The sequence below is a fragment of the Bos taurus genome, chromosome 11 (genome assembly GCF_002263795.3).
Source record: "Bos taurus isolate L1 Dominette 01449 registration number 42190680 breed Hereford chromosome 11, ARS-UCD2.0, whole genome shotgun sequence".
Classification (NCBI taxonomy): domain Eukaryota; kingdom Metazoa; phylum Chordata; class Mammalia; order Artiodactyla; family Bovidae; genus Bos; species Bos taurus.
The window spans coordinates 7,352,565-7,368,441 of NC_037338.1; the positions used below are offsets into that span (position 1 = coordinate 7,352,565).

The following is a 15,877-nucleotide window of genomic DNA, read 5'->3' on the forward strand; positions in this document are numbered from 1 at the left end:
GCTTTTGGGTCTACAGTGTCATCAAGGTCCCTAGACAAGTCTGCTCACACACGGGCAGGGGAAACATGTTTTTTCAGCGTATTTTCAAGTCCCTTTCTAAAGGAATACTATTTGTACAAATACAAATAGTATTCCTTTAGAAATCTGGATGGGAAAGAGTTTTAAAACAAAGTGCTACTCAGAGTCATTACTGCAATTTTAAAACCACCCACCGACCCTCTCTCAGCTTCCTAGGTGGTGCTAATGGTAAAGAACCTGCCTGCCAATGCAGGAGATATAAAGAGATGTGAGTTCGATCCCTGGGTTGGGAAGATCCCTTGGAGGAGGGCATGGCAACCCACTCCAGTATTTTTGCCTGGAGAATTCCACAGATGGAGAGGAGCCTGGCGGGCTACAGTTCATGTGGTCACAAAGGGGTGGACACAACTGAAATGACTTAGCGTGCACACGACCCTCTCTATCACCAGCATCCTCAGGCAGAATCGCATATTGGCTGAGTGTACATTTTCTCTAAGAAAACACTAAAATGGTGAGGAGGAGGAACGATGAGAAATCCCAGCCCAGCCCCCTCTTTCCTATCTGACTGGAGTTTCCATTGTGCTGGATGGGGAAGGATACCGTTGGTACCAGCTGTTCTCACTTGGGAGAATGAGCATCCTTCTTTGAGACTTCTCTGGTGAACTATCTGGAAGGCAGGGAGGATGCTGCCTCTAGCTTGAGCTTATGTTTTTCAGGGAATTAGAAAACACATACGCCTGCACGCAAGCTCCAGCCCCAGTCCCTCTGCGCCCTGTGGCCCCGGCTGAGTTTCTGCAGAGCTCTGTGTCACTATCTGACAGATGGCTGTTTATTGGCTAGGCTGGACTCAGTGTCCTTCCCTCCTCAGGGTACAGTCTCCTGAGATGGAAACCATGTATCTTTGTGTTTGTCTACCTCTGTGGAGCTTGGTGTGTTCAGAGATAAAACTTAGGATGTCTACATTGTTTTATATTTTCAGTTGTTTCACATCTATCATCCATGTTGCTTTTCCTGGAAGTCTTTATTGTGTTTTATCTTATTCTTAACCTGTCTCAAGAGTGCTACTGGTTTTGCCGAAAGGACTGGTTGATTGGATAGTTAATGTATGTATTGAATGACCTCACTCACTCCCCAGCGATTTTGTTTGTTTGCTGTTTTTTTTTCATTTGATCTTGCTGTTTTCACTTCTGAGTTTTGAAGTCCCTGACACCAGGGGAGTTGTTGCTAATTCTAAATCTGTGGACGAAAGTGCATCACTGGCAGGACTCCAGTCTTCCATTTCCCCTCTCAGTGTGTTAGTAGGTTGGACTGCTATTTTGATGAAACATAATATATGAAGAAGGTGGAGCGGTAAGACTCTACATAAGGATCCTTAAGATGCAAACGTCTTGATGTTCCTTGAAACCCTGGCGGTCTTTGCAATGAAAGGCAAATGGTATGGCACTTGGTTGTGCAAAGAGCTGGTAAAAATCCGAAGCCAGAGAGGAGGCAAAGTAGATGAACGTGCTATGATTCTAGATGGTTTGGAAAATAGTGTAATTTACCAAATAGGGAAGTCTCTTAGTTTAGCCCAAGGCTCCAGTGTACCCATAGGTCCCCACCATGCAAATCACTGGTGATTGAATACGAGCAACCACTTGATTGAAAAATGAAATCAGGGAGCAATTACTGGCAATTGTGGATTCCTTTCCTACCTTTTGATCTACTTATTTTAAGCAAGTGGTCAGTTTATTTAGAAGGCGGGCTCTTCAAGGATTAAAAACCAAACAGAAAATAAAACCCGGGCACAAGGTGGTTGGGTGGGTGGGGTAGGCTTCCTGAATAGCCTCGTAGAGCTTAACAATGACAGTGGGCAAACGGCAAAACCCAAAAGCAGCATCAATCATTTACTAACACATGGGCTGAAAGACAAATGCCAGGATTTAACATCTAACCCACGGGGGTTAAAATAAAAATTGCTTTCAGCTGTTGGCCTGCACCGACAGTTTTGAATCTAGGTTACAGAATCTTATCACCTCTCCCCCAGCCCAGAGCTTCCTCCCTCTGTGCTCCGGTCTAGCAGGCTCTGCAAAGGGTCTGTTCTGTAAACAGTCACCAGAACTTACTAAGTCCCTGAATTCTGAAATTCCCCCTACACAATCACTGCACACTGGAAAGTCTTTACCATCAGAATGATTTGTTCAGACCTGATCCTTTCTTGATCATCCCCCTTCTATCACTAAAATGGAAAATGAAGAAAAAGGAAAAGAGAAAAATGAGGGTCCAGAGTCACAAGGAGATGAAACTCAGTAAAATTAAAGATGTGGAGGGACTTGCCTGGTGGTCCAGTGGCTAAGACCCTGTGTTCCCAATGCAGGGGGCCCAGGTTCAATCCTGGTTGGGGAACTAGATCCCGCATGCGGTAACTGAGGAACCTATATACCATGACTAAGACCTGGCACAGTCCGGTAAATAAATATTAAAAAAAAATGCCCAGCATAGAATAAGGGCTTTGGGATCTGCTTCATAGCCATACAGTGTAAGTGGGCAGGCAGAATGAATGCAGAGCACGTTCTGTGATGACTTAGTGCTGCGGTTCACATGAAACATAACCTGAAGACTTGTCTAAATAAGAATACTCAGTGTGGCCAGGGCTCACACTCAGCGTTTTGCCATCAGGGATCCTGTTTCCTACCTGGCTGTGTTAGAAAGCCCCTGGATCAGTTTACTTGGTGTTGGGAGGCATGTATTTCATCCCAGGGCATTGCATCTGCAGAAATACTTTGTCCAGTGTCACTTATTTCCTGGGGCAGAGCTGCTGCCTTGGTGGGCTCTGTGTACTCAGTCCCTTCAGTCGTGTCCAACTCTTGGAGACTCTGGACTTCAGCCTGCCAGGCTTCTCTGTCCATGGGATTCTCCAGGCAAGAATACTGGAGTGGGTAGCCATTCCCTCTCCAGGGACTCTTCCCACCTCAGGGATCGAATCCGTGTCTCCTGCATCGGCAGGTGGATTCTTTACTGCTGAGCCACCAGGGAAGCCAAGTGGGCTGTGGGGTGGTCGTCTCCAGGCTGTCTGCATGGTGCGGGCTGTGTCTTCCACCTCGACTGCATTTTGCTCACAGAGTATTTTGCCGAATTGATATGATACAAGCCTCACATTGTTCCTCTGTTGGCTGTCCTAGACCCTGAGTGTGCTGATAGCAAGAACTGAACATCCTTGGGACCCATCCCCCTGTCCCCTCCCAGCTGTAGCTTCAAAAAGGAGAATGTGACCCATTACCAGGGCATTCTAAGTAATCTACTTCCTTGGCAGGAAGTAATCAAGGCTTTCAAGTACATAATTGGTTTCGGTTTTTTGAAAACTAGTTAGTGGTAAACAATTGAATATAAAATTCAAAACCATGAATAACTCTAAGTGAGAAATGAGAAATAGGATTATAGAAAAGTACAGTGTGTGTGTATTTGTTTATCTATTTACCATTTCTTTACTGTCTTCTCTTTCCTCCAACTTCAAGGACAATTCTTATCTTGGAAAGGAAGAGATCAATTTGCTTTTGACAAGATCATTATATAAAATGTGTACTTTACATAGACTCTATTAGCTGTCTCTTTCATGTCAGTCTCTTGGACAATTCCTGGACAAAGAGTGACCCCCTTGGACTACAGAGGTAGCCCTCTAGCAGATGTGGCCCAAGCTTGTCCCTTCATTGGAATAGATTTTAAAGAGATTCTAGAGGGTTCTAGAAATACCACAAGGCACAGAATGAGGGGGCTGTATCAGTGGACTATTTATTTTGCCCTGTGGTTCCTGAGTTCACCACCATGGTTTAGCCACTTTAGCAGCCCAGAGAACTTCCCTTGTGACCTGCCTGCCCTGGACTGATTGGGGCAGCAGAAGCGTGGCCGCCCCCCCCCGGCCCTGGGTGTGTCTGCTAGCCCCGCACCCCCAGGACCTGTGATCCAAGGGATCCAGTTCCAGGAGCATCTTCCTGGCCACCCTAGCCCTGGTCAGAGCCTGGTTCCTCCCAGGCACCTCCAAGGTTGGGGCCGAAGAACTCTGTCATTTGAAGGAATAGCTTGTTATTGTTTTCAATTTGTGATTTTTCTTGAAATCCAGAGAAATAATAGTCTTTATATATACATACATATGGGCTTCCCATATGGCTCAGTGGTAAAGAATCTGCCTGCCAAGCAGAAGACATGGGTTCAGTCCCTGGGTCAGGAAGATCCCCTGGAGGAGGGAATGACAATGCACTCCAGTATTCTTGCCTGGGCAGTCCTGTGGGCAGAGGAGCCTGGCGGCCTACAGTCTATGCAGTTGCAAAAGTCAGACATGTGTGAGCAACTGAGCCTGCACCCATGGCTAAAAAGAACAGTGAGGAGAAATAGAATAAAAGTTTCCCCTGGCCCCTCACAACCTCATCTTCATTACAGTCTTAGTTGCGTCTTAAGACTGACTTTTGGAATTGAGCTGTTGACAGGTGGCAGACAGGGTGGCCCTAGTGGTGCATGAGTAGGGAGGGCACTGGTGAGATGTGAGTAGGGAGGCAGGGATGGGGGAAGCTGGCAGGTGAGCTGGAGGGCCACTACTTGCCTTGGCTAAAGCTAGTTGTCCCCCTGAACACATTGATATGGGTGAGGGACAGAGGGCCCAGTCTGCTGATTTTCCAGGATAAACCAGACAAGAGAATTTCTACCTGCAAACTCAATTTCCAGATATTAGCTCAATATTTTAGAACATCAGATGAACAAAACAAAATAGCCCTGAAGGCCATGATAGCCCATGGCCTGTCAGTTTGCAACCTCTGGTCCAGACTTTTTCATGTTACATGAAGTTTTGTCTATTGTCTGGGACAGTTAGGGTTACTTGGAATTTGTTGTGTATTCAACTTCAGTCAGTCGGTCAGTCAGTTCAGTCGCTCAGTCGTGTCTGATTCTTTGCAACCCCATGAATCGCAGCACGCCAGGCCTCCCTGTCCATCACCAGCTCCCGGAATTCACTCAAACTCAGGTCCATCGAGTCAGCGATGCCATCCAGCCATCTCATCCTCTGTCGTCCCCCTTTCCTCCTGCCCCCAATCCCTCCCAGCATCAGAGTCTTTTCCAATGAGTCAACTCTTTGCATGAGGTGGCCCAAGTACTGGAGTTTCAGCTTTACCATCATTCCTTCCAAAGAAATCCCAGGGCTGATCTCCTTCAGAATGGACTGGTTGGATCTCCTTGCAGTCCAAGGGACTCTCAAGAGTCTTCTCCAACACCACAGTTCAAAAGCATCAATTCTTCGGTGCTCAGCTTTCTTCACAGTCCAACTTTCACATCCATACATGACCACTGGAAAAACCATAGCCTTGACTAGACGGACCTTTGTTGGCAAAGTAATGTCTCTGCTTTTGAATATGCTATCTAGGTTGGTCATAACTTTTCTTCCAAGGAATAAGTGTCTTTTAATTTCATGGCTGCAGTCACCATCTGCAGTGATTTTGGAGCCCCCAAAAATATAGTCTGACACTGTTTCCACTGTTTCCCCATCTATTTCCCATGAAGTGATGGGACCAGATGCCATGATCTTAGTTTTCTGAATGTTGAGCTTTAAGCCAACTTTTTCACTCTCCTCTTTCACTTTCTTTTTTTTTTTTAATTTTATTTTATTTTTAAACTTTACATAATTGTATTAGTTTTGCCAAATATCAAAATGAATCCGCCACAGGTATACATGTGTTCCCCATCCTGAACCCTCCTCCCTCCTCCCTCCGCATACCATCCCTCTGGGTCGTCCCAGTGCACTAGCCCCAAGCATCCAGTATCGTGCATCGAACCTGGACTGGCAACTCGTTTCATACATGGTATTTTACATGTTTCAATGCCATTCTCCCAAATCTTCCCACCCTCTCCCTCTCCCACAGAGTCCATAAGACTGTTCTATACATCAGTGTCTCTTTTGCTGTCTCTTTCATCAAGAGGCTTTTTAGTTTCTCTTCACTTTCTGCCATAAGGGTGGTGTCATCTGCATATCTGAGGTTATTGATATTTCTCCCGGCAATCTTGATTCCAGCTTGTGCTTCTTCCAGCCCAGCATTTCTCATGATGTACTCTGCATATAAGTTAAATAAGCAGGGTGACAATACACAGCCTTGATGTACTCCTTTTCCTATTTGGAACCAGTCTGTTGTTCCATGTCTAGTTCTAACTGTTGCTTCCTGACCTACATATAGGTTTCTCAAGAGGCAGGTCTGGTATTCCCATCTCTTTCAGAATTTTCCACAGTTTATTGTGATCCACACAGTCAAAGGCTTTGGCGTAGTCAATAAAGCAGAAATAGATGTTTTTCTGGAACTCTCTTGCTTTTTCCATGATCCAGCGGATGTTGGCAATTTGATCTCTGGTTCCTCCGCCTTCTCTAAAACGAGCTTGAACATCGAAGTTCATGGTTCACGTATTGCTGGAGAAGCCTGGCTTGGAGAATGTTGAGCATTACTTTACTAGCATGTGAGATGAGTGCAATTGTGCGGTAGTTTGAGCATTCTTTGGCATTGCCTTTCTTTGGGATTGGAATGAAAACTGACCTTTTCCAGTCCTGTGGCCACTGCTGAGTTTTCCAAATTTGCTGGCATATTGAGTACAGCACTTTCACAGCATCATCTTTCAGGATTTGAAATAGTTCAACTGGAATTCCATCACCAGTTGGTAGCTAGTGGTAGCTTTGTTCTTAGTGATGCTTTCTGAGGCCCACTTGACTTCACATTCCAGGATGTCTGGCTCTAGGTGAGCGATCACACCATCGTGATTATCTGGGTCGTGAAGATCTTTTTTGCATAGTTCTTCTGTGTGTTCTTGCCACCTCTTCTTAATATCTTCTGCTTCTGTTAGGTCCATACCATTTCTGTACTTTATCGAGCCCATCTTTGCATGAAATGTTCCCTTGATATCTCTAATTTTCTTGAAGAGATCTCTAATCTTTCCCATTCTGTTGTTTTCCTCTATTTCTTTGCATTGATTCAACGTAATAATAATCAAAATGAGTGCCATTCTCAGAGTGGGATCATGTTACAAAGAGAGAAATAAGTCAGTACAGATGGTGACATACTCTTACCATTGATGAAAATGGGAAGTTGTTATGGAATTTGTGTGTGAGACATTTTCATGTTTTACCCTTTGAATAAGGACCCTGTGCATACAAACAGTGCTGGGGTGGCCATCGAGAGGCCAGCACGTCCTTCTTATGCCTCTGACACTTGGTTGACCATTAGACCTTTTAAGTTACAATTTGGCGACATCAAGTACATTCACGATTTTGTGCCACCATCACACTTCCAGAACTTTTGCATCTTCTCAAGCAGAAACTCTGCATGTCAACCAATGAGTCCTCGCCTCTCTCCTCCCAGCCTTGGGTAACCTCTATTCTGCTTTCTGTCTCCATGAAATCGACTGTTTAATGTAGTCAATATCAGTTGAATCATGCAGTATTTGCTCTTTTGTGTTTGGAGACAGTAAAGATATTACTTTTACAGTGTAGGAGAAGGAAATGGCAACCCACTCCAGTATTCTTGCCTGGAAAATCCCACGGACAGAGGAGCCTAGTCGGCTACAGTCCATGAGGTTGCAAAGAGTCGGACACGACTGAGCAACTTCATTTTCACTTTCATACAACCTTAACAAAATTGAGACAGGTGCAAATAAACCTTTAGTGTAATCAGATATAAACCAGTGGGCCGTGCATTCCACTGGGAAATAAAAGAGAAAAGTTAAAGGTTAAAGAAGACAGAAAAGTTGGAAGTAGGAAAGTGATTGTTGTTCAGTTGCTAAGTTGTGTCCAGCTCTTTGCAACCCAACCCCATGGACTGTTGCACGCCAGGCTTCTCTGTACTCAGCTATCTCCCTGAGTTTGCTCAAATTCATGTCCATTGAGTGGGTGATGCTGTCTAACCATCTCATCCTTACATACTTATTGGTGAATTTTCTAGGTCAAGTAATGTCTTTGTTTATCTTTTTGAGGAACTTGCAGACTATTTTCCAAAATGGCTGCACAACTCATATTCTCACTGTCGTATAAGGGTTCTGATTTCTCCACACCCACAAAAACATTTGTTATTTTCTGTCTTTTTGATTATAGCCATCTTGGTGGGTGTGAGACCCATAGATTAATTAGAAGTGAGTTGTTAGGTCTCCAAGTTTAGAGATTTTTTTAATTTTCCATATTTTACTGATTTCCATTTTGACTCCATTGTGATCAAAGAATATATTCTATATTATTTCAGTTCTTTTAAATTTAATTTTTTTGACATTTATGTCCCAGGAAATGTTCTGTCTTGGTATATCCTCTGTGGATTCTTGGAAAGAATGTGTATCTATCTGCTTTTGTTGGTTGGTCTTCTGTAGCAGTGGTCTAAAATCTTTTGGCACTAGGGACCAATTTCCTGGAAGACAATTTTTCCATGGACTGAGGACGGGGGGATGGTTTTGGGGTGATTCAATGCACATTTATTATGCATTTTATTTCTAGTGTTGTTACATCAGCTCCACCTCAGATCATCAGGCATTAGATCCCAGAGGTTGGGGACCTCTGTTCTATAGGATTAGATCCTGTTGGCTGTTGATCTAGCAATTATTGAGAGAGGAAGTATTGAAGTTATTAATTCTCCTTTCAATTCCATCAGTTTTTGTCTCGTATGTTTTATAGTTCTGTTGTTTGGTGCATATGCATTTCGACTTGCCATGTTTTCTTGGTGGATTGACCCATTTTATAATTATCCAATGTCCCTCCCTGTCTCTGGGAAATTTCTTTGCTCTGAAGCTTACTTTATTGGATATTAGCCAATCCCATTTTCTTTTGATCTTTTGATTAATATTTTTATGACGTATTCCCTGGTGGCTTATACTGTAAAGAATCTGCCTGCCATGCAGGGGACCTGGTTTAGTCCCTGGGTCGGGAAGAGCCCCTGGAGAAGAAGATGGCAACCCACTCCAGCATTCTCGCCTGGAGAATCCCATGGACAGAAGAGCCTGGTGGGCTACAGCCCATACAGCAAAGAGCTGTATACAACTAACCCTGAATGACTGACTATACGACTAACACGTAATGATGTAACTCTTTCCATTCTTTAATTTTCAACCTGCCTACCCCACTGCATATGGAGTAAAAGTTTTTTAAAGACAACATATGGTTAGGTCATGCTTTTTATTATATTCTACTCACAGCTGTCTTTTAATTGATGCATTTAGATAACCTACATTTTTTGGTAACTATTGGTGTGTCTGTGCTGTTTGAGATTTTAAAAATCTGCCACTTTTTTTTTTCCTCTCTGTTTACTCTCTGCTCTTCATCTCTCTGTTTTCTTTTTCTGTCTTCCTGTGGGTTACTTGAACACTTTTTGTAACTCCATTTCCATCTATTGATAGTGTTTTTGAGCTTTGTATAGCTTTTTTTTTTTTTAGTGATTCCTCCAAGTATTATATCATATATTGATATATATACATATATATGTATATTTACAAAGTGTAGATACATATAGCTAATAACAGCTTACTGTTGTTATCACTTACCCCTGTGAGTGTAGAAACCTTTCTCCCGAATTTTTTTTTTTTTTTTACTTTCCCCACTTATAGTCGTCTTAAACATTTTCTCTATATACATTGAGAACCACATCAGACAGTGTTGTAATTTTGGCTTCAGTGGCCAAGCTGAATTTAGAAAATTCAAGGGGAGAAAGAAAACGTATTGAATTTGCTTGCATTTTCACTCTTTCCCTCTGTTTTCTTAATCCTTGATGTTCCAAAATTCCATTGCTTTCCATTTTGAGGATTTCCTTTAGCCATTATTTTAGGGCAGGTCTGCTGGCAACACATTTTTCTTAGTTTTTCTTCAAATGAGAATGTTTTGATTTCTTTTTCATTACCAAAGGGTGGTCTCACTGGATATAGAATTGTGGGTTGGCATTTATTTTTTTAACACTGTGCCTTAACAATTTTCGAAGAGAAATCTGCTCAAATTCTGTTTTCTCACCCATAGGTAAGGTGTCCTTTCACTATCTACTATCAAGATTTTTTTTCTTCTGTATTTTCAGAAGTTTGAGTATACTTTCTCTGGAAGTGGGTTTCTTTGGGTTTCTCCTGTATGGGTCTCACTCATCTTCTTGATTCTGTAGGTTTATATTTTATGCCCTGGGTTCCCTGGTGGCTGCCCGCAATGTTGGAGACCTGGGTTGGATCCCTTGGTTGGGAAGATCCCCTGGAGGAAGGCATGGCAACCCACTCCAATATCCTTGCCGGGAAAATCCCCATGGACAGAGGAGCCTAGTGGGCTCCAGTCCACGGGGTCACAAAGAGTCAGACACGACTGGGCGACTAAGCACACGTATTTTGGGCCAAATTTTGGAAGGTTTTAGCCGTTATTTCTTGAGTAGTTTTCCACTTCCACCCTTTTCCTTTTCTCTTTCTGAAACTCTAATGACATGAATGTTGAGTCTTTTGCTACAGATTTTCAGGTCTCTCACGTTAAAAAAAAAAAAGAAGTCTGTTTTCTCACTGTCATTCAGATTGGTTAATTTCTCTCATTTGATCTTCTAGTTTATTAATTCTTTTCTGTTTACTAATTCATACTTCCAGTTTATTAATAATCTGCTTTTGAGCCAATACAATTTAATTTTTAAAGACTTCAATTGTTATATTCTTCAATTCTAAAATCTCCATAGGGTTTTTCTTTGTATCATGTATTTCCCTACTCAAGTTTAAAATTTCTTTTCTCAGGCTTCCCATTTTTTAAATTTGTTTCCGGTGTAATTGTCATTACTCATGCAACATTTTTATCATGGCAGTATTAACGTTTCTGTCAGATGAATCTAACATCTCTGCCATTATGATGGTATCTTTTTAAAAATTATTATTATTCAGCTTGCCATCTTCTTGGTTCCTGGTATGATGAATGACTTCCTGTTGGAACACAGGCATTTGGGGTATTATGAGACCAAAGGTCTTATTTATACCTTCTGTTTTAGGTGGCTTCTTATGGCACCACTCTGGTTGGGGTATGATGGGGAAGGGCTACCTTATCATTACTGCCAGGTAGGCGTAGATTTTCAAGTTCCCCACTTCGTTTCCATTGCCCACTGAGGGTCTGCTCATCACTGCTGCATGGCCATGGGAGTCCCTGGTCCTCACTAGGTCTACACTGATACTATTTATTTTTAGAGTTAAATTCTCTTATTTGCTCTTTGTCCATTAGAATTATCATGCAGTAATAGCAGCTTGTTGATGTGTCTGATCAAAATGGTATTTTCTCACTGTTTCTGTTGCATATTGCAATTTTATTTTAAGAAATGTATATTTGATTGCTATGTGAATTAAGATACCTACATAGGGATACTTTTGTGACCCTATGGCCCACCAGACTCCTTTGTCCATGGGATTTCCCAGGCAACAATACTGGAGTGAGTTGCCATTTCCTTCTCCAGGGGATCTTCCCAACCCAGGGATCAAACCTGCGTCTCCTGAGTCTCTTGCATTGGCAGGCAGATTCTTTACCACTGTGCCACCTGGGAAGTCCCCATAATTCCTATATAACCCAAATTTTGTCCCTGTGTTTTCCTGAACAGGATTCCATCTGTATCACAAGCTTCCTACCATAGTGCCTGAGAGCTGCCTGCTCATCATGGTGGGACTTCTGCTAGGGGGGATTATCTTTGGAGTGGATGAGAAGTCCCCCCCGGCCATGAAGACTGATGTGTTTTTCTTGTACCTCCTCCCACCCATCGTGCTGGACGCGGGCTATTTCATGCCCACCCGCCCGTTCTTTGAGAACATTGGCACCATCTTCTGGTACGCTGTGGTCGGCACACTCTGGAATTCCATTGGCATTGGGGTGTCGCTGTTTGGGATCTGCCAGATCGAAGCCTTTGGCCTGAGTGACATCACTTTGCTCCAGAATCTCCTCTTCGGCAGCTTAATCTCGGCTGTGGACCCTGTGGCCGTGCTTGCCGTCTTTGAGAACATCCACGTCAACGAGCAGCTCTACATCCTGGTCTTTGGAGAGTCCCTGCTGAACGATGCCGTGACAGTGGTGAGTAACAAGCTCCTGCAGTGTCGCTCCACCAGACAGGGGCCCCACCTACTGGTCCTGTGCACAGAGTGGGCATCTGAATGGTCCCCAGCCCTAGTGCTGGGAAGGGCCCCTTGCTTGGTTCCAGACTCTGTTCTCACTGTCTTAAAATTCTCAATACCTTTATTATTTGTTATTTATTCATGGACTTCCCCGGGTGGCTCAGTGGTAAAGAATTTGCCTGCCAATGCAGGAGACACAGGTTTGATCCCTGGGTCAGGAAGATCCTCTGGAGAAGGGAATGGCAACCCACTCCAGTACTCTTGCCTGGAGAATCCCATGAATCCTCCCACCAGGAGGATCCTGGTGGGCTACAGTCCATGGGGTCTCAAAGAGTTGGACACGACTGAGTGACTAAACAACAATAGCAACAACAACGATTTATTTGTGATTATATAAAGGCACCTCATCTTCATTTGCCTGGATCACACCAGCTGTGTGGCTCATCCTGTTTGCACAGCTTCGCTGCTGCCAGAGGAGCTTCACCATGACTATGAGCTGTGTATACTGGGGTTTCTCACTGGAAGTTTCAGCAACAATGGTCTTTGATCATAATTCAAAGGACTCAAGAGTGGGTAGCCATTCTCTTCTCTAGGGGATCTTCCCGACCCAAGGGCTGAACCTGGGTCTCCTGCATCACAGGAAGATTCTTTACCATCTGAGCCACCAGAGAAGCCTGTGACATGTGTTGTACAAGTGAAATGGTCAAGCCCTCTGAATGCCGCTCTCCATCTGTGGATGCTGTGTTTTTTATTTCCTGATTTGAAGCAAAGTTTTTATTACCCAACTCATTTCCTTTTCCTACTCAGCTGGCAGACTTTGGGTCCTCATTTTTCCGTGGGTGGGTATTAATTCAGAAAATGCAAATTGTTTTTAATTCTCACTAATTGATACATAATTAGAGTCAGAGGCTCTTATGAGCTTAATGTGAGCAGAATTGACCTGCTTCCCGAGCTCAGGCAAGAAGCCTCTTTCCTCACCCACACAGCTGCACAGAGCTCCGCCACCAGTCAGGGACACTCAGGTGACCTTGGGTATGCTAACCAGTCAGTGAATGTTGGTGATGCTGTTTTGTTAGCCAGGGTTCTGTAGCAGAGATGGTGATAGGATCATAGTCAGTAACCTTTTGTGAATGTATATCTTGTGTCCAGAGTTTTTATAGCAGCCTATGAAATAGGTATTCTTTCCATTTTGCAGATAGGAAAATTGAGGGAAATATTAAGTAAAGTGTATTTAAGTAACTTAAGTAGGTTATTTTACCCCCTCTGTTAGTTCCTATCATTAAAATGGCATTCTTGATTTGTTTAAAAGTTCACATAGATTACAAGGAAAGAAAATCAGTTCCCTTCAGTTTTATTGTGTACCTGGAAAGAGTCCCTCCATCTGAGTTGGAGAGAGGGTCTTTTAAATAATATCTTTTCTAGTATGTTTGAGCTTCCCAGGTGGTAGAGTGGCCAGTAGTCCGCCAGCAATGCAGGAAACACAGGTTCGATCCCTGGGTCGGCAAGATCCTCTGAAAAAGGAAATGACAACCTACTCCAGTGTTCTTGCCTGGGAAATCCCATGGACAGAGAGGAACCTGGTGGGCTACAGTCCATGGGGTCGCAAAGAGCTGGACACAACTGAGCGTGTGCGCGCGCACACACACACACGCACACAATATTTAGTATCCTGTGTGTAGGTCATGGGGCATCGGCTCTTCAAAGATAGGTTACTGTGATCAGCTTCAGAAGCAAACCGAGACTATCTTTTTAATAATTCAGTTAAAGTTTACAATAATATGACATCCAAAATAAAAGTTAGGATAGAAACCAACATTGTTCTCTGTTAACCTGTATTCACACCCTTGACCTGAATAAAATATCACCTTTAAGGCTATTCATTAACTCTGTGTGGATATTATTATGTAAAAATAATTTTCTGTTAAGGAAACCCCATTTTTAGAATGTTGTTCAGTTGTTAAGTCATGTCTGACTCTTTTGACCCAGTGACTGCAGCATACCAGGCTTCCCCGTGTCTCACTGTCTCCCAGAGTTTGCTCAAATTCATGTCCATTGAGTTGGTGATGCTGTCTAACCATCTCATAATTTTTAGAATAGCTGAGAGCTATTTTGAGACAGTGAAGTCACCTCATTCAAGTAACAAAATCCACTTCATTTATTCCATTATTCATTAATAGTGGTTAGTCATTCACTCACCAGTATTAAATTTTAAGTGGGAAACTGCCCTAATGATGAAGATGTTTTATGCTGTTGCTAAGTCGCTTCAGTCGTGTCCGACTCTGTGCGACCCATAGACGGCAGCCCACCAGGCTTCCCGTCCCTGGGATTCTCCAGGCAAGAACACTGGAGTGGGTTGCCGTTTCCTTCTCCAATGCATGAAAGTGAAAAGTGAAAGAGAAGTCGCTCAGTCGTGTCCAACTCTAGCGACCCCATGGACTGCAGCCTACCAGGCTCCTCCGTCCATGGGATTTTCTAGGCAAAAGTACTGGAGTGGGGTGCCACATTGGAAGATGTTTTATAACTCATTCTAATTTCTGGAGGCATCACGTTTTCCTTGCTGACTGATGTTCGATGTATACACTGTTACCAGGGAGACTGGAAATTTTAGTTGACAATCTTGGGTCTATTTAGTGTATAGAAAACCTCACCAAGAGATAATAGTATCCTGATGCATTACTTTTAGGAATAGGGGAGCATCATCAGGTCTGTTTCAGGATGACCTGCCACTTCTTTACACTGCTGTCCCTTCTCTTTTGAGATTTCACATTCAGTCACCTCAGTGGTCCAGTCTTTGAGAGTGTCAAGAATCAGACCTCATGGAGCGCCAGGCTGGGCTCCCTGTGTTATTCAGCAGCTTCCCACTAGCTTTCTATTTTACACATGATAGTGATACAGATCTATACTACTTTCTCTCTTTCCTTCCTCCACTGTGTCCACAAGTATGTTCTCTAGATTCCATAAATATGTGCTAATATGATCTAGAGGAGTTGGGATTGGGGGAGGGAAGGGAGGCTGAAGAGGGAGGTGATATATGTGTAATTGTGGCTGATTTGCGTTTTTCTATTGTAGAAACCATCACAGCATTGTAAAGCAGTTTTCCTCTGATTAAATAATAAAAAAAAAAGAATCAGATCTCACACAGATATAGAGAATGGATTTGTGAACACAACAGGAGAAGAAGGTGGGCTGGCTGAATAGTAGGTTGAATTAACCAGGTATTAGGAACAATTAGAAAATGATGTACAAAATTACAATTTTGCATCCCAGTCAGGTATCCTTAAAGAATTGAGGCAGAGATGTTGGGGGCTTTCCAGGTGGCTCAGTAGTAGAGAACCCACCTGCTAATGCAGGAGATGTGGGTTCAATCCCTGGGTGGGGAAGATCCTCTGGGGCAGGAAATGGCAACCCACTCCAGTGTTCTTGCCTTGGAAATCCCATGGACAGAGGAGTCTGGTGGGCTACAGTCCATGAGATCACAAAGAGTCGGACATGACTGAGCACAAGGAATGACTCAAAACAGAACATATCAAATGTTAATATATACAAGTATTTTTAAAATAATAACAATGAATAGAAACATTTGAAAGTACCCAGTTTTCACATTAGCCCATCTCAGAATTGAGCAAACAGGCACTCTTGGCTTTTCAGTTTTCTAAAAATACAGTTGTCAAGTTGAGGTCAGCTTTGCACAGACCAGCTAGAGACATAATTGTAGCCACATATGTAATATGTATACATATACTGTATATAAATTATAGCTTCAAAAGCACCTTTCTGTATAGATTCC

The 15,877-nt window shown here is 43.1% G+C and overlaps 1 protein-coding gene across 1 annotated transcript in view; it reads left to right on the forward strand.

Moving 5' to 3' along the window:
- The window catches only part of SLC9A2 (solute carrier family 9 member A2), a 91,398-nt gene that overhangs the window by 17,076 nt on the left and 58,445 nt on the right, over positions 1-15,877 (forward strand). Inside the window, exon 2 of the mRNA XM_002691185.7 lies at positions 11,586-12,049. Coding sequence (XP_002691231.3) covers positions 11,586-12,049 — 464 coding nt within the window. The remainder of the gene's footprint in view (positions 1-11,585; positions 12,050-15,877) is intronic.